The 26506-nt window shown below is 41.6% G+C and overlaps 1 protein-coding gene across 1 annotated transcript in view; it reads right to left on the bottom strand.

Annotated features, from left to right (window-relative positions):
* SPON1 (spondin 1) overlaps positions 1–26506 on the bottom strand; it is a 259770-nt gene that overhangs the window by 183684 nt on the left and 49580 nt on the right. Inside the window, exon 3 of the mRNA XM_081012053.1 lies at positions 24252–24385. Within this exon, the coding sequence (XP_080868179.1) occupies positions 24252–24385 (134 nt within the window). The remainder of the gene's footprint in view (positions 1–24251; positions 24386–26506) is intronic.

Genomic DNA, 26506 nt, shown 5'->3' with positions numbered 1-26506 from the left:
GAGATGGAAACAATGTGTTCATAAAATGTGCAGATGCAGCAGATAACATTTCCACACACACCCCTTAATACTAGGGTTGCCATATTTCAAAAAGTAAGAACCAGGACACCCCAAAAGTTGTTGAGCTTTTTAAAACAAAAATCCTGATAATCTGGACGTACGGCAGCCCTATTAACAATACTAAGTCACCTCTGATCCGCACCAAATTTATTGGGAGATAATGTTCATGAGCTGGCATCCCCCACTGTCAATGAGCCATGCTATTGGTTGAGAGTGTCAGAGATAGCTCAATCCATCAGTTGGTATGAAGGCACTGGATGGTCTTGAACAGAAGGAGACAATGTGCTGCCCTCCAGATACTGTTGGAGTCCAGCTCTCATAATCTCTGGCTATTGACCATGTTAGCTGGGGTTGCTGAGAATTGGAGTCCAAAAATTTCTGGAGGTCACCACACTGAAGTTCTTGAGGGATGATAGGTCTTAAGGGATGCTTGGAGTAAGCAAAATATACAGGAACATACATTTAATTAGTCCATCAGATACATCAAAAGTGGGAAATATCAGTTGGAACATACTGACTAAGATTGCAATTTCTAAGACAAGTTTTTCCTCTTTCTTCCTCCTCTGTCAGAATCCAACTAAATCTGTAAGATACTTTTTCATGCCCTACCTATCCATCATAACAAAAGTCTAACAAGAGCTAGTACAGCATTAGCTAATAGGTAAGAGGTTTAGCAATGAATCAGTAGCAGTTCCTTGGTCTCACCCCAAGTCATGCTAGGGGACCTTAGGAAAGCCACTCTTCCTCTGCTCCCCAACTCTAAGAAGGGGATTATTTACGCATTTGCTTTTTTTAGTAGTTCTATGTTGACTTCAGCTGTTCATTGCCTACTACTATTAACATGCCCCTTTTACTCTCAGCGCCTCTCAGCAGCACCAGTTCATCACCTATTCACATGGGATAATGAAAGATAAAACCAGTTTTCCAAGTTCCCAACTTGGCAACCCTATGTGGTGCTGAAGTTACCTGGCTCTTCCTGGAGTTCACGAAACAAAACCACCAACGACAACAAGGAACCCACAAGAGAAAGGAAAGAGATTCTGCAAACCTGGATTATGTAACTTTGAAAGAAAAATTTGCCAAAATATACTGCTTATATTTTGTGTTTGCCTCTAACTTTGGGCTGCCTTAAATTGGTGAATCTAGCATCTCAGAAAGATCAGACACTCATTTTGCAAAGTTCATTGAAGCTGAAGAATACAGAAGGCACAAAAATGGAACAGAAGAAGTAAGTGCAAGGAAAGATTCAAAAGTGCACTGCCTATCACTCCTTGGTCTTCAAAATTTCATTGACACCAATGCTCTTTGTACTCTATTGCAAATGCCAAAGTTGCTGCTTTGATCCCACACTGGCCAAGACAACATGGTCACAGAAAGACTTCTAAAAATGAAATCTCCAGAACAAATCAGGTGAAACTTCCTTCCAATGTTTCATTTTTATAAAGTGTGATGTTAAAATGTTCCTGACTAACAATTAGTTGACTTTTAAAAATATAGCAGCTGTAATTTTCTTCTACTACTATGTTCATTTTTTCCTAATTCTAATGAAATCTGTACATTTTGCATCCCTCCACCCCGACCCATAGCAACACACAAGAGAATTAAAATAAGCCACAGCATGCAATTCCTCTGGCACCCCTGGTTTTTCCTTTTTGCTGCACTAGCAAGGTTTCCGCAGGTCAAGACAACATGGAAATCTTGCTCTAAGGGTGCTTTGAGACTGTTGCTATTTTCAATCACATACTGGCAAATTCAGGTTGCACAATTAAAGTTGATTTGAAGGCCGTGCACTACAAGCCTATTTTCCCCAAAGATCCTGTGTGTGTGTGTGTGTGTGTGTGTGTGTGTGTGTGTGTACGATAAGGAAAGCGATAGGAAAATGAAATGGAAAATGTGGGTTAACACTTGCCTGGTGCCGTATCATGCAAACAAAGAAGAATGAATGCTCAATAAATAGCTAGTGTTGTCTAACCTCCGTTCAAACAAATCAGGATGAATGCCCAGTAAGAAGATCATCTGGATGTGACCTGAATCTTAATAGCTGTGGCCACACTACAGCCAAGTATGTTTTTCAGATAACAGCATGGAAGCTTACGGGGTTATTGTTTCTCTCTTTCTTACTCAATCTTGGGCTGTTCTCATTTGACTTTTTGCTGCCTGTTTCTACCATTACCATTAATCTTCAAATTATCAAGAGAGAGTGAGAAATGAAAGACTGTTCTTTAAAGTCTTGCAAATTTAAAAGGGAGTTACAAAGCCCAGGAAGTAGAAGCAGCTACTATTTTAAAAATAGGTATTTAGATACATATGTACTTGTACACATTCATGAAATGTTTCATTGGATCATGGCCAGTATATTTTATTCCAAGATTGTGGTGGGTTGGTGATTCTTCATTCTTCTCTTCTTTGGAAAGGAGGTCCCTTTTAAACATGGGGCCACCTGGTGGATTTAGTAGGCAAGGCAGCAGACAGAAATCAGACAAACACATATTGGCAAGGCAGCTATGGCCACGGCTCACCTCTCCAAAATGGGTTTGGGAGAACGTGATGCTAATGACCAAGACCAAGATGAAAGTCGACCAGGTTTGCATGTTGAGCAGGATGCTTTATGTAAGCGAGTCAGGAACAACTTACACCTGCCAGGAGTGACACCTCAATGCCTTTGCTGTATCAGAAAGATTGTGGACATCACATGGCCAGATAGAGTCTCATGCAAAGTTGTGCTGTCCTAAGCCCACATTCCCAGCAAGTTCACATTCCTGTCTTAGTGACATCTGCACTGGTTTGGCCACATGCACAAAAAGGAAGATGGCAGGATCCCCAGTGACCTGAGGGTAGCAGGATTCAGACACTAGGCTTGTTGGCAGACCAACACAGCATTACAAAGATGTCTACAAATGTGGCACGAAGGCTGGCAACTTTAACCCCACCGCAAGGGAATCCCTTGCAGATGATCACAGTGCCTGGAGACAGACAGTCAGGTTGTGTATCCACAGCAGTGACCAGAGGAGAAATGACCGCTGGGAGCAGCGCAGAGAGAAGAAACGCCATGGAGCACCTGTAGCAGCAAAACTGGATGCCTTCATACGCCCCACCTGCAATAAAACATGTCTCTCCTGTATCATTCTCTACAGCCACAGCAGATGCTGTAACTCTCCTACTGTTTGACTTCACCCCGAAAGTGTGCTCTTCCACTGTCACCCGAGACAGACAGATGCCAACAACAGCAACAACCACCTCACAGGGTTGTTGTGGGGATTAATTCAGATGGGGGGAACCATGTATACCATCTTGAGCTCCTTGGAGAAATGAAAGCAACAAACAAACAAACAAACAAACAAACAAACAAACAAACAAATAAATAAACTATATAGCTAACCTGACACAACAGCCACCACCCCAGACATACAACAAACCATACTGCAACTAATCAAGCACATCCAACCGAACCCTGGATCCTCCAATCTCTCACGACACCACTAAAAACAAATACAGTGGTACCTCGGGTTACAAACGCTTCAGGTTACAGACGCTTCAGGTTACAGACTCTGCTAACCCAGAAATAGTACCTCAGGTTAAGAACTTTACCTCAGGATGAGAACAGAAATCACGCGGCAGCAGCGGGAGGCCCCATTAGCTAAAGTGGTACCTCAGGTTAAGAACAGTTTCAGGTTAAGAACGGACCTCCAGAACGAATTAAGTTCTTAACCCGAGGTACCACTGTAACTATATAAACAAAGGACCTACACATGAGACGTAGACAGGAAAATCCTGCACAAACACTATGCAGTATAATTAAAAGATCATCACCCCCAACCCTCTCCCTCCCTTTCTTTCTCCCCTTCCCCAAAATCTATTGCAATAGTGTCTCATATGGAATGTAAACTGTTCAAAAAAGATTGTATGAATTAAAAGTGGAGACAGTATATGTACTTTTCCTTGTTTATTTAAAAAAACAAAACAAAACTATATGCTACTCCTCTAAACGTTTCACTGTCTTCCTCCTAACGTTTCAGGCAGCTGCGGCAGAAGATGATGCAGGCTTTTAACCTTTCAGTTTGTATCCCCTTTGCTATGTATCTGAGGACCACTTTATTTGTCACATTTTGTTTTCATACACAGAGCTATTCTCCACTGCCAACATCCTGTGAGCTTGCTGCACGCTATCAAGATACTACGAAGAGGTGGCTAGGTTTTGAATCTCGAAGGCAAGGACAGAGATCTGTGGGGGAAATGGGGAAGAAAGAATGACATAGCAAGGAGCAGGTTTTCCTGATGAAAAGCATCAAACCCAAAGATGCTGCTTTACACTTTAAATGTTTAATGGGCAGAAAAGGTCAGGAGTTGGTAATTACAGAAATAACCTAGAATTAATCAGATGCTGTCAGCAGAAGAGGTCAAGGGTGAAGGCAATGGAATTTTGAATGCCGGCCTTGTTAGGGATTGGGATCTCACAGGATGTTTGCAAAGAAATCCTGTTGTTGACTACAGTTCACTGGATACAAAGAAGGTATCAGAGGTGAAAATTCAGCTTTGTATTCTGTGAATATTTGGCCAGCATAGCATTGTACTAAAGACACTGGGCCATAAGACCCCAAGTTCAAATGTCACCTCTGCCTTAGGCAAGTCAATCTTTTACCAATCACCAACCGATTGCCTCATATGCTACTATTGTTATTTTCATTTTGATTTACTAAGGTCTCAGGGCAAGCCACAACAATTTAAAATGCAACCTTAACAACAGTTAAAAACACAACAACAATTACAATGATTTTATTATATGAATGGGACGAGGATGGTGTTGATGATAATAATAATACTAGTTTGCTATAAGAATTAGTTAAATGTTACATGTCCATTAAGCACGATCACTTTTGCAAAATTTGTAATATATTGAACTTGGCACACACTTCCCACACTGCATTTCTCGAAATTGATTGCTTTATTTCTGTATTTATTTGTTAAATTTATATGTTGCATCTTCCTCCAAAGGAGCCCAAGGCAGCCACCATGCCAATACTAAAACAATACAATTAAGACATCTAAAAAACAATGAGAGGTAATTAGGGGTTGAATAATGGCAAGATTTCTATTCTCTTTGTCCTAGCAAGATTTTGTACTTACAAGCTCTTGCTTTATTCAGTTGTATCAGCAACTCTTTAAGGTAGTGTAGCTTTTTCAGCATAATCACAGTGTGTTTCATACAATCATAGAAGTGTAGAGTTGAAAGGGACCACAGGAGTCACCTAGTCCACCCCCCGCAATGCAGGACTCTTTTGCCCAACATGGGGCTCAAACCCACAACCCTGAGATTGAGTCTCTTGCTCTACCAACTGAGCTATCCTAGCTTGATATATGTGATATCCCATTTATATAAAATTCCAGAGTATGGTTCCTTTCTGAAATCATGGCATCATTTTCAGGGAGGGAGGGTTGAGGCTCGTTTCAGACCATTCCTCTGGGCAAATGCATAATTCTTGCAAACATTGCTTGAGAAAAGCTATGAGTGATAAAGGCCAGGACAAAGGTTCTCCCTTCAGTCAACTGCTGAAGGAAAGTATTTCAGTAACTATTTGAGTGAATGTCTTTCAGAACTCTCTTCTGGGTATAGCTGAGACAATGCAAACATTTGGTGAGGTCTCATTCCAAACCCTATTCTGCGGCACCTAATGTGAACTCAAGCTTCATGGCAGTTTGAATAATCCATAATAGCACAAGCAAACTTTAGATGGAAGGGGGGGACGACAGCATAGAATATCAGCCCCAGTTTGATTTCTGCTATGGGTCATAGATGTGATTCCACTCATTTCAAAGCAGGATCTTGACCATCATATATAATGAAACAAAGAAGCTTCTCGGAAAAAAATCTAATTAAATATGTGTCTGTGTTTGTACTGTGCTCAAAAAATCTCTCTGTTCTCTATCTGATGGTTCACGAGGATAAATATTAATTTTAAATCAATCAGTCTGCCACGTTCCTAAAAGAGGAGGCCAAGGAGAGCATCAGTGCTGGAAACCTGGATAGTGAGAATGGTCCATTTATTACCAGTATTTTGCCATTCACAGAAGAAGTTTCAGGAGAATGGCGCAGGAGAATTTAAAAATTCTGGAGAGACAAGCGATGGACCCACACAGATTTGTGGAAAGGAAGCATGAGTCACTTGTCCCTAACCCTCCCAGCTGCTTGCTGAGAAGCAACAGGTTTGCCAGTAGTGGGACCACAGCAGCTGCTGTGGATCCTGCAGAAAGAGAAGGAAAAGCTTGGCAAGCGCATTCTTCCCTTGCTTTGAGGGTCACAGCCTGACGCTGCAAATGCAATGTGTTAAGTCATGGGTCAGGCAATATAGCACCAACGCACTGCTTCCCACACCGGGAAAGTGCAGTGTCACTCTCAGCAGTGATGGAGCATATGCAGGATATCCCAAGTGTGGGATAGCCGCTCGGATGCCCGGAGCAGTGCGTGCGCCCTGCAGACGGGGGCGGAGCGAGCCACCCATGGGGGCAGAGCGAGCTGCCCATGGTATATATTTGGCGCGCCGTGGGGCCTGCAACTCCCAAGCCTCCCCCAAGCTGTCAAAACGAAGGAGGAAGGTGTGCAGCACCCCCTTACTCCAATGGCTTGGGATAGGCTTGGGAGTTGCGGCCGGCCAGCGCACTGAATGTCACCCCCCTCAGTGAGGGCACCCTGGGCAGACCACCCCCACTGCCTCCCTTCCTGTGCCCCTGGCTCTCAGCAGCTCCCACATTAACGCAACTCCATGCCAGCATTGACTGAGTTTCTTTCCACTGTGCTCACACCATAAAATATGCTTAATCTGCTATACAAAGTACCTCATTTATTATGTGGTTTGCCCTTAATTACACATTCCTGACAGAGAAGGCTGATGAAAACATATTATACTTGTGTTCCCGTATCACCAATGACTCTATTACTTCACATGCACCATGCATGACGCTTTTTATCACTGTTGTATCCTGTGGGTTTGGGAAGGGCACTCACTGCAGAAAGGAACCTTGCCAGGGGTCTGCCCCCATACCCAGAAGTGATGGGAGTCAGGATAAATCCAATATTTATATTTATTGGTGAACAACAGATCAACAGCTCAGCTCAGCACAGCCACTAGGCCTTGCTACACAGGTGAGACCAAGGCTCCCAACTAGTTCCCACTGAACTATGGAGGAAACCACACCTAGAAAGAATGGTTTCTATTGCAGACCAGGCATGTCTCTTAGAAACAGGCTGCACAAGCTACACCAACAATGCCCAAAATGGCTTGGGATCTGCACACTCTCCGGACTGTACAATCCATCGCATAAGCCAATCCAAATGTCACAACAGGTCGTCTCAGCAGAGAACATTTTTTCTGGACAGAACTTGCTTGGGTTGGCTTCAAACAGCTGCAGTGCATGCTTCCAGCTGTGTGCTTTTTAGTATTCATTCTTATATTTTAATGAGTATCTTATTGTTATGCTATCAGCTTGATGTTGGTTTATTCCAACCCTGGGTCCTTGAGAAAGAAAAATAAATATGTTGAAAAATGTACTTATATTGTATTTGGACTGTGGAACCTTGGGACTACATTTCCCAACAGCCCCTGCTGACTTAGGAAAATTCGCTTCCTAAAAGAGGAGGAGAGATTCAAACTAAAGGACTACAGCATGGAGCAACTCTGATGATTGGTGAAGCAGCGGGGGGCGGGGGGACACGGGACTTGGACATGGAATAGAAGATCCTAGTGAGCAGTCTGGAAAGATAGGTAACTCTGGGATTGTTGCTACGCAAATGTACCCTGTAAGGAAAGGAAAGGAAGGCCCAGCAACAGAAGCTGTGCAGGACTAGGGCAGTGGCATACTTTGGACTTTTCAGCGGCCCCCTGGGTGACACCAAAATTCACCCCCACTGACTCTCACCTTCCACTGTTCGTCATTGTTGTAGCACCTCCTACAGCACCTTCTCAGCTCGGCGCCCAGTGTGGGCAAACCAGTCACGCTCCCCTAAATCCATCTCTGAGCACAGTTGTGCTCAGGTTGCATTTCTGTGCTACTCATGGCACCTGGTCAGCCACTGTGAGCACAGGGTGATGTAGCAAATGAACCTTTAGCTCCATCCAGCAGGGCTTCCTGTGTCCTTAAGTCCGAGCGGTTACATTTTTAATCCACTTATAGAATCCGTCCCCCAAATGGCTGCAAGCTTCCCTGGTAACCTACCCTACTAAATCATCACTTATCTGTTAGCTATGTGGGTAGAGTGGGTGGAGCTAGCATGCAGGAGCTAGCAGTTAGCTATATTCGCAGTCACCTTCAGTAGCATAGCTTAGCTGCGTTGAGACAACTCACACAGCATGTGTTTGCCAACTCCACCCCAGCATCTGCATGCATGCTAGCTCCACCCACTCCACCCACAGACTTTCCACATTGAACAGGAAGATCTGCACAGGGATCCCAATTTCATGCATCACCTATGCACATATTTGTACATGTATCAAGACCCTATTTCAGACATTTGTCCTACTTGTGGTGGGGCTGTGACGCAGCTCACTTCCCGCTTGCTCCATGTAAACTTAAGAAGGTCTAAAGAGGCATACTGATTTCCCTCTCCTTTCCCTAGATGACTCTTCTAGATCATCACCTAAAAACCATTCAGCCAAAGTCAGGATGAGGCCAGCTCCTGATAATTTTTAAAAAAATCAAAATGACTGCTGTTGAGCAAGTGTTGCAGGTTTGCATTGTAATGTATGCAAATTCCAAGTAACTAAAGGCTCAAGGTGGGTGCATTTGAAAAGTAATTCTTTCTGCAGTATACTTCAATAGGATCAGTAGCTCAAAACAATACAGTCTCTTCTGCTTATGTAAGGTGCAATGATTTATGTTTCACCTATTTGTTGCCAATATGAGAGGTAGTATGATTGCACCAATAACCTTAAATCAGTCCACTTTTATAACAGCAAATCAATTGCTATGAGATACTGTTCAAACTTGTATGGATTTTTCCCCATCTCCTTATCACATATTATTTATATCCTTTCCTATGAAGTGCTCGTGGCAGATAGAAAAGCAGCAAACATCCCTTTATTTCAAAATATATATTTTTAAAAATGTTTGGCAGAAGAGGAGAGAGTGTTGCTTACATAAAAGATTTTTATTGGCTTCTCTTCACTGTGTATGAAGTTTCAGGGGAAGGGAAAAATCAGGAGGGAAGAAAGGAGGATTTCTTTTTATGGTTTTGTAATATCACAATATAACATCATTACATTATTCATTCTGTAATATCATATTAATGAAACACTTTTGGGATTCATATTTAAGAGTAGAATTCGTTCCAAAAGTACATTCAAATGTTCCTTTTTAAATAATTAAAAGCTGCCCCAAACATGATGTCAGATTACATTCATGTGTATATATAACATAGTTGCAATTTCTTCAACCATTCGAGCCATATATACTCTAGTTAATAAGTAATACATAAAGCTGAAATATACCTGGGTTGTAACATTCACTTCATTTTACTGCTCAAGTGTCCTGTCAGCTTCATAGCAGTGGAAAATCCCCCTTCCTCTGTTTCTTTCCACACTGCCACTCATTTATTCATAATTCAGGTAGCTCTGGCAAGTCTTGAACCAGCAAGCTCTTCCTGCAGGAAGATACTAATACTAATATTTGTATTGGGAAAATTATTCCCCCAAGCACAAAATACACATCCATAGTGTAATTTGCAAATTGTGTACATGTGGATAAATTGCAAATGAAAAAGATAAGGTCCCTCTTCTCCTGCCTCTTGGAGGTATAAATCACAGCATTCATGGTACATTAGTGCCATCCATAAATGACACTACAGAAGCATATTACATGCTTGGAAATTAGTTTCTCAGTAGTAGTTGTCTTGGGGATAGGTTATTCAGCTCTCTCTGAGAAAAGATAGCATGCACTTCCCCCCTCTCAGACTTCCCATCAGAGAGAGATAAGGATAACATATATCCAAGAAAACGAGAAACTTCCTGGGCCATTCTTCAGTCCCAAGCCTCCACAGGAACATAGGAAGCTGACTTACACTGAGTCAAAATATTGTTCCATTGAGCTCAGTATTGTCTACACTGACTGGAAGCAACTCCCCATGGTTTCAGACTGTGGTCTCTTCCAACCTTACCTGGGACCATCTGTAGGCAAAGCTGATGTTCAACCACAGAACTATGGCTCTTTCCCAAAATTATGATACTGCTGAAATTTCATCTCTGGACACATAACTCCCTTTTGCTGCTGCTCACTGCTTCATTCCAGTCCTGTGAGAGTTTCTGTCATAGCTCCTGGCTTTCCTGAACCAGAACAAACTTCCAACTTATCCATAATCCACCTTCACCATGTTGCAACACTGCAGTCCAGAAGTTAACTAGAGCAATGAGTAAAATGACCAACTTATCTCTGTCCAAAAGAGGCTAGAGCTGGTGAACTAGCTTAAGCTAGAAAGAGGCACTCCAAACCACTGAGGCCACCTGAGCATCTGTCTCCCTCTTGAACACCTCTGTCTTATGAGGATTCAGCTTCAATTATTGGCCCATATTGGACCCATCACTGCTCCCAAACACCAGCCTGTCAGGCTCTGTTGAAGCTCCTGAAGGAATTTTCCAAACAGTTTTCTGATATTAACGACATTCTTACAGATATACTGGCAATGCAGGTGTTTTTGTCACTTGTTGCAGATGAAATCTGCTTTATTCAGCAGACAGCTTGTGTGAAACTGTTGCTAGCCTCTTTTTTTCACATCTACACAAATTCACACACTTTTCATTAAAGTGCAAGACAGACAGACATTTTGGTAAACAAGGAGTCAGACTGTAAAAGGATTGTTGCTGCAACAGCCACTTGTCCTCTTTGTCAATATACTGTACTTAACTGGTCTTCTAGAGTTCATCATTATTTTCACTCCAGACAAATTCAATTCCTTTTGCAACATTTTGCATGAAGCGAGTTTTACCTTGATGTTGCTTGGAGCAAGCAATTTGCGTGAGCAGGATGCTTCACAATGGATTGGGGGAAAATAGAGATTATAATGCTGAGAGACTCGGAGGATTGGCTGGCTTGAAAAATATATGTTCTGGCTGAGGAGGGGGTCATACGCCAATTAAGGATCAGGTTTGCTGTTATGAGCCTTCAAACAGCATTTATCCTGCATATCCAAGAGGTACTGTTTTTTTTAACTACGTCAGCTGGTGTGCCAGATGTACCCACTTTTGGAATATAGATTTCTAGCTTCTGTTATGATGACTGACTACCAGGATGAATTGTTGCAATATACTTTATGTAGCGCAACTGGCTCAAGAATGCAGCTGCCCATTTGTCGATGGCATGTATTGCCTATCTTGAAACATCATTGGCTAAGGCTTGCTTTCTGGATATAATTCAATGTGCTGGTTTTGACCTGTTCCTATGCAGTCTGAGTCCTGACCATCTCAGGGAATGTCTGGCTCTTTATAAACTACGATGAGGTTTTGTGGTCAGCCAGTATTTCATTTACAGATATAAGATTATAGTCAATTATGAGTAGGGCCTTTTCTGTGCTGGCCCCTGAATCATGATTTCATCTCCCTCTGAGAATGTTGGTTCCTCTTACCTTTTTTCAGAGACAAGTGAATCCTTACTGTTCCACATAGCACTTGAAAGCTGAAGCTTTGGCTTTTGATCTGATTGCTGTTTATATTTTGTGTTATAGAATACATGTTCTTTTCCTATTGTTTTTGTTTTTATGCAATCAAACTAATTAGGCATATTTCCATCATACTAATGATCTCATAATGTGAAATGTATTATATCTTGTGTCATACCAGTGGGTGCAATGGGTCTTCCCCTACTTCCCCCGTTGAAATACTTGCACCCCACCAAAATCTACCCCAGAGGTTCTCCAACTTAATGGAGCAGATTTTGTGGGCACCTGGGGAGTTGCAGAGGGAATGAGATCTAGTAGAAACCCTGTTGTGCAGTTGCAATGACACTGTTGGATGTCACTCAACGTGATGGCCACCACAAAGTACCAATGTGAAAACCAATCATCTTTATTCTTCTGTCCTGGTGTATGATGAGTCAACCCAGAGCTGAGATGGATGTGTGAGAAGGATGTTGGCTCAACTACACCAGTTCCCTGGTCTGTAACTGCATTTCAGATAGATCTGGTTCAGTTCTGAACTGGACTGAACTGTGTATATCAAAATGTGGTCAAGCTTTTACAGCGGAAATGGATTAGACAGTAGTAATACTTTAATTCCTGTCTGCGTGGTTTTATTGAGAAATGTGGCACATGGAAATAAACACACTCATTTCTTTTCTTCAGCAAGTTGCTCACATTGTGGGCAGCTTCAAGTAGCTGAATTCCAATAGTTATAGCTTTGGAAAGAGTTGGTTATTGAGCAGAAAACATCTACCATCAGCTGCTTTGCTCTTGAGAAACAGAGGCTTTTAGGAAAGTGGTGGTGCTTGCAGATCTTTCTGTTTCTTGGTATAGGTTTGATCACTTTTGGTAACTGAGTACAGTGAGATGTGAACACAGATGGAGCTGTGTAGATCAACTCAGCCAATGGAATTGAAAGCAAAATAGAATTAAAAAATGGTTCTGTGTTTTCTATGTATCACTTCTATAGTGTTTTGAAATGAAGATAAATTACTTGCTTTTATTTGCTTTTACTTTTTTTCATTTGTTTAATCTGCCATATGCAACAACACTTGCTTCAAGATTTGGGAATCCAAGCAGGATTTATTTTACCCCTTTCTAATCCAATCCTCTGGATGGTACACAAGGCATTGTCTGCATGCTGATATAATACTTAGATCAACACACTTGGAATTTAGAGAAGCAGAATATAGTTCCAGCAAGGCTACTGGTACACTGGGACGGCCTTCATGCATGTCGCTGTCCTCAGCTCTCCAACAGGAAATGAGAGTTACAAGAATGTACCTCACATTTTTGTGTGTGAGAGAATGAATATTTGGAAGTTCTATGCTCAGAGATACAATCCATGGTAACTGTATCTAAAAGCCAGTCCCCAGCATTCCAGTGATGGCGAAGGGTTCAGGTAGGGGCTAACCCAATGGCAGATGCCACTGTTACAATGTTGGCTTACTACCACAGACAGCCTATGCAGGGAATGGCATAAAGGTTGAAATGCTGGTCACAGGAAGGACTAAGAGCAACCTGAGCCACATCCCAAAGCTAAGTGGGGCACTTATTCTTAAATAAGCGACCTATTTGTCACACAGTCAGTGCCCTGTGGTATGCCCATTGTTTCAAACTTAATTCTTTTTTGTTTCTCTGTTCTTCTTCAGTTGCTTGTTGGGTTGTTAAAATTAAGTCCCTAGCTTAGAAGTAACTGGCAGGTATGCTGCCAGTTACAGTTAATTTTTACCTCAGTTTTGTTAGGTCTGGAAGGACAGGACCAAGACTATAGACTCTAAATCCATGTTTACACAACTTTCTGACTTTGATGAGAAAGGAAAATAGGATTGTCTTTGATTTCATTTTAATCATTAAGCCCCAATTTTGGGCATAAATATGGTTGCTTTTTGGCTTCACAAATAGGATTATTATTATTATTATTATAATTATTCTTCAAAAGAGGCCTGATTTCTCTGAGGAGGCAAAGTTGTCCTCCACCTTGACATTTTGCGGCTCGCAGTGACAGAGATCCCACATGATCCTGATCATAGACAAATACATGAACTGCAGAAATTTCTGCCTCCTTTTCCTTTTTGATTGGAATTTTCCAATATCCCTGGTATGTGTGCACAGGACAGAAAGATTCACTCCCATCCCTTGAACTACAAAAGCATTTCCACCACATACATCACTCGTTGTAATGGAGTAAGATCTGCGAGTCATTCTGCATACTGAAAAGTACTATAAGTTTTATGATAACTAATCACCATTATTATTAGCATTTAAAAAATGCTCCATGTTAAATTGTTACTTGTTAGGCAATTGCATCATGAGTTACATGGTTACTGGTGTTTAAGGTTCGTAAGTAATATTGATCCCTCCACACAAAATCCAAATATTGTTAACATTGATTTAGATTTTGCATGTGTTGAAAAAAATATTCCTTCTGTGCTTTCCCTTCAGCTGTCTGCAGAACCAGAAAACATTTTGTAAACATCCATTTTGCAATAATGAGTCAGGCTGGATTCAACTGGTGATTGTAGGTTTTTTTCCAAAACTATTAGGTTCAATCCTTCTGCAGCCAAAAACATTTCTGATGTCATTATTAATTGCCCAGATTTATGCTTTGGAAAGACACAAACCAATGAACATCCCCTTTATTTCACTTTCTCCTTCCTCTCATTATTTCCCTTTAAATAAAGGCAAAGGAAGCGGGGGAAGCCTGACAACCACACTGAAGTCGAATTAAACATCTGTTTGTAAAACAAATCACAATGCCACTGACAGCTGTGGTGGAATGGCAAATGTTCCACAGCTGTCAGGCTCCTAAATTAACCATGATTTTCATTTACAAACAGCAAATAACTAGGAAATGATGGAGCCCTCTCAGCCTTTGCCTTTTCACTGCTTGCAATGCAGAGGAGTGAAGGATTCATTCGATAATGGATCAGAAAGGACAGATCTTTAAAGGCCAAAGCCTGTTTCCATTAAAATCAACTTAAGACACCCTTCCATGGGATTGAGTTTATAAATCAGATCTTAGTATTTCATAATTCAGGGAAATTATCTTTTTCTTTCACATTGATTCCCTGTTATTTTCCTTCTTCTGGATATTTCAAGACCGAGGCAAGTATACCGTATATACTCAAGTATAAGCCAACCCGAATATAAGCCAAGGCACCTAATTTTACCACAAAAAACTGGGAAAACTTAGTGACTCGAGTATAAGCCAGTTCACCACACCACAAACCTGGTAGTGGCGGCAGCAGCGGAGGATGAACAAGCAGCCCAAAAGGGCTGCTTTCGGGCTGCTCATTCCTCCGCCACCAACAGCGGCAAAGGCAGCAGAGGAGGAAGGAGCAGCCCGAAAGGACGCTCACTCGAGTATAAGCCGAGGGGGGCTTCTTCAGCATAAAAAATGTGCTGAAAAAGTCGGTTTATACTTGAGTATATACGGTAATTCTCCAACTCTTGGGATATCCCCCTAACAGCTGGTTTATATGCCAATCTATGGGGCTTGGCATCTCTGTGGTGATGCGCACACACACACCCCAGCCAGCCATATCGTGTAACAGAACTCACCATGTGACTTCTGAACAGCATGTTGCGTGTATCCTTGCTCCCAACCCAGTCAGTGATGGCCTTATTGAAAGTAAAGAAACTCACAACTCATGTGATTCATTCTGTTCAATGATATGCCCAGGGATGAGAAACAAGTTACAGTTATGTATTAACCCTATGGTTAATACACCGAAAGTGATACTCTGCAGTAAATTCTTACAATTCATGGGTATGCACCCTAGTGCCGTGCCAAATATTTCTTCATTTTTCCCCCAACCATTTTCCCATCGGTTAATGGGAGGAAAGTAAATTGCAAATTTGAAAATTACTGAAGGGCAGGTAAAATATTTTGGTAAAATATTAGTTAATGAATGGCCATTTTTTCCTTGTTGTGCTTACCTTACTTTCAAGCTAGCTGGGGGGCGTTTGTGAGCAGTGCTTTCCTTCTAGAAAAAAAAGGTGCCGATACTCATTGTGAAGTTGTTACAGTAAGAGCCACACTTTTAACCAGTGCTTTTCTTCTAGAAATAAAGGTTGCGGTACTGCATCCCCTTGAGTGTCCTCAGAAAAAAAGCACTGTTTGTGAGCATCTTTTCTTTCATTCTACAGATCCTGTACTTGGCAGTTTGCATGCTTCAGGCCTCCTGGGTCACTGTACTAGCTGAAAACCCCACCATGTCTTCAGCTGGGCTTTCCTCTAAATGCACAGAAATGTGGGGAGGCTGCCCATTATGTGCCCAATAGCTGTTGCTTGATGTTTTTAAAAAGCAAAGTACTTTCACCTTTGAAAATCATTAGGTGGATGCCAAGAGTGTGGATTTTGATTTTCCTTTAAAAGAAGGGTAAACAAAAGAACTTCCCTTAAAAACAAAATCAGCGAGCATGCCAATCTCAGGCGCTCAGGACCCAACCTCCTCTAGCATTTTATTTAAAGGCCAGGGAGAGACGTCATGAGCTGACTCCTTCATGGGACTTTTTCATATCATGAAGCACAGGCAGCTGAGGAGGCTTCAGAGGGCTGGAGAAAAAATAATGCTGAAAAGAAACATACACCACCCTCAGTCACCATACAGTGATACGTAAGCTCAAACCTGCACCCCACTGAACATCGAAAGAAATTCTGAAGTGCTTTGAAATGAGGCAGAAAAATGGAAGCAAACTGTTCACAAATTGGAGACAGGTTTTCCCACAGCACTAATTCAATCAACTAGACTCATATCATCCCTGTCTAAACAGTTAAAATCTGTTAAATTAACTCGGGGGAGGGGGGGACTGCAAACATGTAACAATAAATCACAAATGAAAGAAAAGTAGGGTGACATCCCCACTGTTTGTGATAAATTTCTCAGGTTATTCTCCCTCAACATACATGGATATGTTGGTGTTTTAAATGTATCTAATTAAAGCTGTATAATATTGTACATAATCTGTATAATATAAACAACTGAATCATATTATGTATGTTGCAAAACTGGAAACAGATGTCATAAAAACTTTAACATCCCAGTTCCTTGAAATAACATTTTCCAACTTAAATCATTAGTAACTTTCCTCCAGAGATGAACAACCACTGTCACTGATTTCAATATACTTGATGTGTGTACTTTATCATACAGTAATTGTCTTCTCTTCCACACACATAATTTATGGTAATTTATCAGTGGGAACAGTAGTATAAACAGCTAGAATTTGAATGAGATGACTCTTAGTGTTGTTGGCAGCTAGGTTTATTTTTTGGTGCAGAGATTCTGAACAGCTGTGTTCCAAAATTACAGCAACTTGCATGTGAAATCATAATTACACAGATGTCACTATAATGAAGCACAGGATTTAGGGATAGGAGGAGGTCCATCTTGGGATATATTTATGTGACTGACACTTGTGATACTGAACTTCAGTAAGGCTTTAGACAAAATCCCCCATAATCTTCTTGCAGAGAAGCTGGTAAAATGCGGATTCGACGAGGCAACTCTTAGGTGGATTTGACTTACCGAACCCAAAGAGTGTTCACAAATGATTCTTCATCAACCTGGAATAAGGTGACAATTGGAATGCCACAAGGATCTGTCCTGGGCTCATTGTTGTTCCGTGTCTTTATAAACAACTTGGATGCCCATTCAATTTGCAGATGACTCCAAACTGGGAGGGGTAGCTAATGCCACAAATGACAGAATTGTGATTAATGGACACACTTGGGAAGTGGTGGACTCTCCTTCCTTGGAGATTTTTAAAGCAGTGGTTGGATGGCCATCCGTCATGGATGCTTTAGCTGAGATTCCTGCATTGCAGGGGGTTGGACTCGATGACCCTCAGGGTCTCTTTCAACTCTAACACTTCTATGATTCTATGAAGAATCTGCCATGTTTCAGAAGTGGCTGAAATGCACACATTATACACACAGATACCAGAAGTTTTTTAACAGGATTATTAAGGAGCATAAAGGATATCTGCAAAATCATTAGATCAGGGGTGGGGAACCTAATTGCATCAGTTTACTTTCTATCCCTCCACAGGGCTGGCCCAATACCGTTTACCACTTGAGGCAAAACGGAAAATGGTGCTGCCTCTGCTGCCACCTGAGATGACTCAAGGTGAAGCCCCAGCAAGCTGAAGTGGTGAGAGAGAAACAAGGAGACCAGAGAGGAAAAGGCAGCAGGAGGGGGACCATCTCCTCCCCAGGGGGTGACTGGGATGGCAGCAGCAGCAGCAGCTCCTATCCTCACCTTTGAGGAGTGGCAAAGGTGCATGAGGATTCCCCTTTCTTTCCAGTTCTGTTGCCCCTTCCAGCTGTCCTGCCTTCTGAGGGGACAGCCTCAGCAAGATTAATGGGCAGGCCAGTCCTACCTTCAACATCATACCTATCAGTTCTGGGTTATGGAATGCTGCACCTGTGAAGTGCTTGTCATGGAATTTTACTCAATAGAATTCAATAGTTCCAGAGTAGATTCCAATGTATAGTTAGAGTAAAAACTTAAACACGTTGCAGGATTCCCGAAAAACAGAACAGATACAATTAAATTTCATCCAGCAGAGCTTTACTGCTACTGAAGGCAAATGAGCATAATGGTCACAAATCCAATACATTCAGGATTAGCACTGTCCATAAGAAATCCAGTTGCAGCAGACTTAGCTTATACTCACAATAACTTACAATTAGTCTAAACCTTAACACTATAGCATACCATGTACAGAACACCACACCAGAAGGAAAAAGAGATAGAAAGAGAAAGTGAAACCTAGGCTCCTTCTGGCCTTACTGTACTTTGATCGTTAGTATGACTTTGACAGAAGAGATAACAGAACAAGTTTAAGACAGCTGTACTCAGCTTCTCTGAAGGAATAACCCAAACATCATGGACCTTCTTCTTGTTTCTTTCACACAGTGAAGCTTCCAGAACCCACCTGAATTAATTAGAAAAGGAAAGATTTCTACACATCAGATCAATGCTTTCTGCACTGAGAAATGCAAACTGACAGTGCTTTGGTTAAAATCTCCACATGTCAGATGGAAGAAGATCTTGTCTGTGTAAACTACTGCATAGATTCTATGGGGGGGGGGGGATGCTGGATAAAGTTATTTTCAAAATGTGGTAGCTAGTAAAAGAGTGATCCTTGAGATGTAAACTAGCCCAAATCAAAAGAAAGGAATATACAGAATCTCTTACATTTAAAATGCCAGAGATCCTTAGAACTCCAGAAGATGTGCTTTTCACATCCATAGACCCTTCAGGTAAAAGGAAGCTTCAAAATGAAGTAAAATCTTTGGGGTCCACAATTCAAACTCACAAAACAGGGGCTCCAAAAATCTTCAAGGTACTAACTCCTAATGTCTGGATTATGTTATGCTAACACCAAAGCCAGTTTTCCAGCTGTACAATTTTCCAAACGAATGTTTTTTTTCAAAAAACAACAACAACATGTAAATTATGTTCTAAATCTGCCAAATCTCTAATTTGGCAGACTTTATGTCCTTTTCAAGTTGCTCAAACCCTCTAGTGGCTGCTCACATCGAAAAAGAACCATATGAATAAACCATAAGGGGAATGATTTATGCTTAAAAATAACAAATTCCACGCTTTGTCTTTGTCTTAAGAATAAAACATTTCCCTTGCTAGTTCTGCTTGAACACAGTTTCTACCACAAGAAGCTCCCCCCATCCACACACAAAAAACATATTGTGATGAAGTTATTTGACAGTGTTGCTGCTAGCCAAACAACAAATGCAACCCAGGTCACATATTTCATGGACAGTCGGGACTCAAACAGGAGAAGGAAAGTGAACTGTTGCAAAGTTTCCAACCATTCTGCAAATTTGGCTTATTGTAATGCTCGCATAATCTTGCCTTTCTTTCAGCCTGAAGCTAACATTCAGTTTTCAAATAACTTCTAAGTTTCAGTAGAAGAATTTCACTGGGGATAGGAGCACTCAGGGTTGATGTGAGTTGTTTCCATAGCTGAGGGTACAACATCTCCCTTGCATGCAGAAGATCCCAGGTTCAGTTCCTAGCATCTGCAAAGCAGGGCTGGGAAACACGCCTGTCTGAAGCCTTGGACAGGTGCTACTCATCAGTATAGATGGTTGTTGTTTAGTCGTGCCCATGGACCAGAGCACACCAGGCACTCCTGTCTTCCACTGCCTCCCGCAGCTTGGTCAAACTCATGTTCGTAGCTTTGAGAACACTGTCCAACCATCTCGTCCTCTGTTGTCCCCTTCTCCTTGAACCCTCAATCTTTCCCAACATCAGGGTTTTTTCCAGGGAGGCTTCTCTTCTCATGAGGTGGCCAAAGTATTGGAGCCTCAGCTTCAGAATCTGTCCTTCCAGTGAGCACTCAGGGCTGATTTCCTTAAGAATGGATAGGTTTGATCTTCTTGCAGTCCTTGGGACTCTCAAGAGTCTCCTCCAGCACCATAATTCAAAAGCATCAGTTCTTTGGCGATCAGTCTTCTTTTATGGTCCAGCTCTCACTTCCATACGTCACTACTGGGGAAACCATAGCTTCAACTATATGGACCTTGTCAGCAAGGTGATGTCTTTGCTGAGCTCAATAGAGGAATATTGTGACTTGGCATAAGGCAGATTCCTACGTTCTTACCTTTTTCTGGCCTATCATTGCTTTCAGCTTCCCAACTTGTAAGGAGGACTGTCTCCCAAAAAGGGGATGGAGAATGAACACATTCCCAACAACAATGTATCCTTTGAACAGGACATACACCCTGAATGGTCATGTACTTTCTGACATATTTGGAGGCAAGGCCTCCAAAATAAAAACAGCTAATAGTGTCAACGCTTGTTGAGTGCTTAAGGTAGCAGAATTCCACCCTACACCTTTCAGAAACAACTGCTTTCATAGCAGGATTGTGGGTGGGGCATTTTGAGTGCTTCGGGTTTTTTATGGTAGCATTGTAGCTTTCACAGATGTGACAATAGCTGAGAAAATGGTGTCCAACATTTGTATGCATTTATGTGGGTGGGCGGAGGCGACAGGAGAGTGGAAGGGGGAGGGGAGGCTTTCTGTAAACCCTATAATTTAGATGTGCACAAAGCTTTACATCCTGGTAGGAAAAAAAATGTACATGGTGTTAAGTTTGTGCCAAAAGCAAAAATGATAATTGCTATGTACTGCGCTGCCCCCGCACAACAGTTTAGCACTGTATTATACTGCTAATCATTCTCACTAACAAGTCGCAATGAAGGAAGCTGCTTCCGTTCAACAGGCTTCAGTCTTTTGACTTATACTCAAGAAAACTCATCCGGTTCTCTTTTGACTCAAATTTTTAAATTTTATGCGGCAGCTTTATGTTTCTTCACATTTGTATTACACAGGATGTCGAAAGATTACGACGTTGCCAACCTGCCCCACCGTAAGAAACCCCAGTATTGTGATCCTAGCTTTTGTGGGACTCTGTAGACAACTGATGAAAAATAAATATCAACAATTAGCGTGAATTGAATTTCAAAGCAAATCTGCAGACTTTTCTTCAGGTGATTGGCCAATTTTAATGTACCATTAGGCTTCTGCAAGAACAATATGAGGAATTTAGGTAAGTGCCTTACATCAAGTCAGACCACCAGTCCATCTATTTCAGGACTGTCAACTCCAGGATTTTAGGATTTCCCAGCCTATCTGGAGATGCCAGAGACTACCGAGCTACGTATTCGTGCTGTGTTCTATGCACCCAGCATATCTAACTGACACTGAGTTGCTTCATAGGCTAGAACAACAGGGATCCATAGCCAGAGTGGATGTTTGTGCTGGTGTGCGCTAACATTGCACAGTGAACCTAGTTTAAAAGGGAAGCTACGCATGTGTAACAGCAGATGCATAATGCCTTTTTGATTGTTTTGCAGCAAGTCTAAACTGAGCCTGGGGAATTTTGAGGGAAGCAAAAAAAGAAAGAAGAAAGAAATTTGAGATTTCTTAAGCGCAAGTGGTTTCGCGTGCAATTTATTTATTTGAAAGAAATTCAAAGTGGCTAGCTATTTTAAAAAAAGAAGTTATAAAACAGAAACCATTTCACAACTCAACCAAATCATAAAGCAAAATATTAGCATACCAGAAGAATCTGCAAAACAGCCTTCAAAATTAAAGATAAAAATATCAGCCAAAGTCCAGGGCAATGAGGCACTCCCCCAACTCTACAATTCTATGATTCTATGAATTTCCCCGACTCTGTAGGAAGTCTGGAGAAGCCCTTGCACTATGTCCGTAAAAAGGGTTTCCATTTCTGCAGTGAATGCACTTCTCCCAGCTTGTGCCTCCAATTATTTGCACATCTAACCACCAACATATATATATATATTCTGATCATCACACCAGGAAAAAATAATGCACAATTAGTGCTGAAGATGTTAAAAGTGGTGCAAACAGCCAGCATTCTTGTGCAGCCGAAATGTTGGCATGCAAGCACTGGCTTTTCAAGACAATGCAATGCTCATCCATTTTACATGTGTGGAAATTGATTGGAAAAGCAGGCTATGTCAGTCATTCTGTGGGCTTCCTGTGGATATCCAAAAATGTAGGGTGGAAATACAGAGGACTGTGAAAACAAAGAGGCACTGCTTCAGGCATTGGTGACCAACATCACAGAGACCAAACTAAGTCTCCCCCCACAAACACCAGTGGTGTTACAGACTGTGGCCCTTCTGTCTTCTCCCTTAAGAGCAATTGATAATCCATGTCTATGTCCAGAATATAAAGCACATGCAGCTTTCTATAAGCACATGATGCTGCTATTATTTGTTGGTGGAGGTTTTGAAATTTACTGCTGCGTTTTGATGGTATAAGGCTTTGATCAGAGCTGTTGGCTGCTGTTTTATATTGGGCTTTTATTGCAGAGTGTTTTAATTTTGTTAATAGCTTTTAAAATTGTTGTTACCCACCCTGGGATTATCAAAGTGGTGAAGGGCAGGATATAAATAATAAATAAAATAAAGGAAACGATATATTGCCTCCAGGCCATTGCCTTTAAAATGACACTTTGTGGAAACCTCACTGCAAATCAGTTGAACAGTTTTAGGGCCTTTCACATAACCATTGAAAATTACAGAGGGGGAGCCAGAGACACTGATCTGATTTTCACATTATGGTAACCAAAACTATAGCTTGCCAAGACCACACGAGTGTGCTGGTTCCCAGAAAGCAGCTTACACTCACTTTGCTCCCCCCGCCCAACCCAGTACTTTTAGATCAGGGCTCCATGACAACTAAGCCAAGGTTTGGTTTAGTGTGTCATCTGATCATGGGATTGTGGTGAAGTTCTTGCTTCTTTAACCATCATCCACCAAGGCAAGAACAACATTAACTGATAAATCACTGATCATGGACGGCATCCACCTGAGATGTTATGTGTGTGAATGCCGCCAATGTTGACTATTCTTAGTGAGAAAACATCCCTCTGCCTGGAACAGGAAACACAGTGTCAGTTTTGGGACTGTTTCCCCCTTCCTAAATTTTATTCTGCTCCCAAGGAAGAGCTATAGCTCACAATATGTAAAGTAACTAATTACATAATAAATAGCTGATATTATCTGTGGTTGTCCATTCCCCCGTCCCTACCTATCTTTTTTTCAAGATCTGTAAATGCTTTGTGAACCACTTCTTGTCCATCATTGAAGATCTGCTCACAATTGGTAGTCTGGTCTCTGATCATGCTATCCAATTGCCAAGGGAAGTAAAGGGAAGAGACTTTCCTAAACATGACCAGTACCATGAGAGTCTTGCAAGGGAAGTTTCCCACACTGCTGACTGGCAAGCAGGCCTGGTTCAACGATACCCTCACCCTAGCAATTGACCTTCCTGTGGTAATTTTCTCATACCTAGAACCCCTTGCATGAGTCAGGGCCGTCATGAAGTGAGTCTCTCTGTTCCTATGGGCTACTACCAATGGTGTGAAGAGTAGACAAGAAAGTCCAATATGTTACGGCTCCAACTCACTTAGTTCAACTAAGTGATATGTTTGGGGCTGATGGTAATTGAAAACTCCCCCTGTGGGTGTTGATCCCTGTGATGGGTGTAACATTTAGCCTAGTTATGTTATGGGAGTGTATGACAGAGACAAGAGAGCTGATAGTAGGTATGCCATGCTGCAATTCTGCCCAATAACTGACTAGGGCTCAGAGAGGCTTCTGTTATTTAGCCCCAGCCATTTGGTAACAACTGGAATACATGCTGCCAAGATCTTTCCTGTGGTTGCACTAAGAACAAGCAATTTCATCAACGCTGCAAACTCTTCAGTGGGTTTCAAAATCTTGGTCATTTGAATCTGTATTGTGTTTTTAGGGTGTGCCAGCTACCTTGAGTGGCAATGACCCAAAATACATAATTTAAGAAATACAAGACAAATCTGATGTTATACACATACACACACATTTGCACACACCGCCATGCTGTTGACTCATATGCGTGAGACATGAAAAAGCACCACAACTTAATAAAGTACGCTATATTCAGCAAGGTTTCAACAAAATGTTTGAACCATAAACTGACTTACTTCAAAATCACACAGCCCGTGCCCAAAGGAGGCGCCGTCCAAAAGACCTGAATGCGGGTCCTTCTCCTCGGTGTACTCTCAGTAACAGCCACAGGACAATTACTCATGAACTGTGTCTCTTCTTCATCTATAATCTAAAGAAACATAACAAAAAATATATTTCATTACAATCATCCATATCATAGTGTCTGAAAATACTGGATGCTATACAAAATTATACCATATGTATATAGGATATAATGATTAGGAATGGGCCATATTAGCCACTAAAAAAATCTTGGTATAAACTCATCCCTTGAAATTCCAGGAGTTGGTTTTCTTTTAAATGCAGGAGAGCCACAGAAAATCCAGCATGTGGGTTGGGGAACTCTGCAAAGACTCTAGGCCTTGACATAAGTTAAATGAGCTATGTTAAGCCTGGGTGGAATCCAAGTGATGTCACTGTGCTCACATGATGGCTTTGATCCAGTGACCACATCTGCTGATAGAAGAAGACAAAAAGTGGGACCTGCAAGGAGCAGAGAAATCAGAAAAAACTTTCCCTTCCTCTTAAGAACCTAAGAAGAGCCCACTGGATCATGCCAAAGTCACATCTATTCCAGCATCTTGCTCACACGCTGGCCAACCAAATGTCCATGGGAAGCCCACAAACAGACCTGGAGGGCAGCAGCAGTCTCCCCACCTGCAATTTCCAGCCACTTGTATTTTAGAGGCATACCACTCCAACAGTAGAAGTAGAACACAGCTATCAGTGGGCATGTTCACTGGAATGAAATCTGTTCAGTGAATGCAAAGGCACAAGTAGCATTCCACCTCCTGAGGCCAGCATATAGGGCTTGACTTTGGGGATTCCCAGGATTTTAGAATGATGTGCTCTTTCTGATCCATGACCAGCCTTTGGGTAACTCCCCATCCCAACTGAGAAAGAATCAAATCAAAGTGACCCACTCCCCTTTTTATACCAGTGATACTCCAGTGGAAAATACCTTAAATCTACTGCAATTTTGGGGGGAGATAGGACAAAAAATGGTTTTCTACACTTATGCAAGTATACATTTATGTGAAACACAAATAATAAATAGAACTAGGTTTATTTTTTCCTATATGTTGATTTAGACAGGATAGTTGTTTTGTTTATATCACAGGTGATTTTCAAATATCAGCTGTGCTAGGCAAAAGAAGAGAAAATAAAACCAAGTAAGGAGAAAGGGGGGGGGGAGAAACAATCACCACCTATATAAATAGTAGGTACAGAAAAGCTGGTCTTTAATGTGCCATTGATTTAAGGCTAAGTTCACCTTGATAATTACAGGAAGAAAATAATAAAGCATATATTGCTTCCGCTATTATGTGGCAAGAATAGTAGCATGGCAGAGGAGTAATGTTTTCATCAAACTGCACCATAAAATTCTACTAAATTCAAGGTCTTATAATAGCACCAATAAGATATAAATCATATTATCATCCCTCTTGGCACCCTTGGCTTCCAGATATCAGTGTCTGGGTCAAGGTGTATAAATCCTCCTTCATTCTTAAGGCTGAATGGAGGGGAAACAAGAGGAAGAAGTCAGCTTACATTCACCATGAATACAAGATCTAACAAAGATTTTCAGCTTCTGAAACTCTGGGACTATAGAAAGTAGTTTCTATACATTTCTTCAATACACCTGTGCTGTCTGAAGTGCACTTGTCTTTATTTGCCTATTGGTTCTAATATTTATATCCCACTGTTGGACATGGATTTCAAGGTCACTAACAATCAACATCAATCAAACCATTTTATGTTTATTTTACAATAATACAGCAAGAAGCAATTAAAAGCAATGAAAATCAGATGAGTAAGAGCAATACAACAAAGATAGAAACAAAAGAGCCCAGCACACATCCTGAAAAAATGAAAAGGAAAACTGTAGAAAAGCCCAAGAGAACAGGATGGATCCTGCACATCACCTAAAATATAGCAATGGAGGTGTCAAATCTACGGCACCCTTGCGCTTAGGGATGGAGGGCCATATTTTGGATGCCACCTCTGAGAAGGCCCATCCTCTCCCTAATCCAGCGATTCTCAACCTGTGGGTTCTCAGATGTTGTTGTACTACAACTCCCATCATCTCTGAGCTCTGGCTTTGCTAGCTAGGGATGATAGGAGTTGTAGTCCAACAATATCTGAGGACCCACAGGTTGAGAACCTAATCTCTGATGATGGGGCTACTTGGGGAACCGACTGTCAGTCAAGGCCATGCTGCAAAAGGTCA

This window comes from Podarcis pityusensis, assembly GCF_964106645.2.
Source record: "Podarcis pityusensis genome assembly, chromosome: 1".
NCBI lineage: Eukaryota > Metazoa > Chordata > Lepidosauria > Squamata > Lacertidae > Podarcis > Podarcis pityusensis.
The sequence above is the reverse complement of the archived record's forward strand: the minus strand, read 5'-3'. Positions and strand labels throughout refer to the sequence as shown.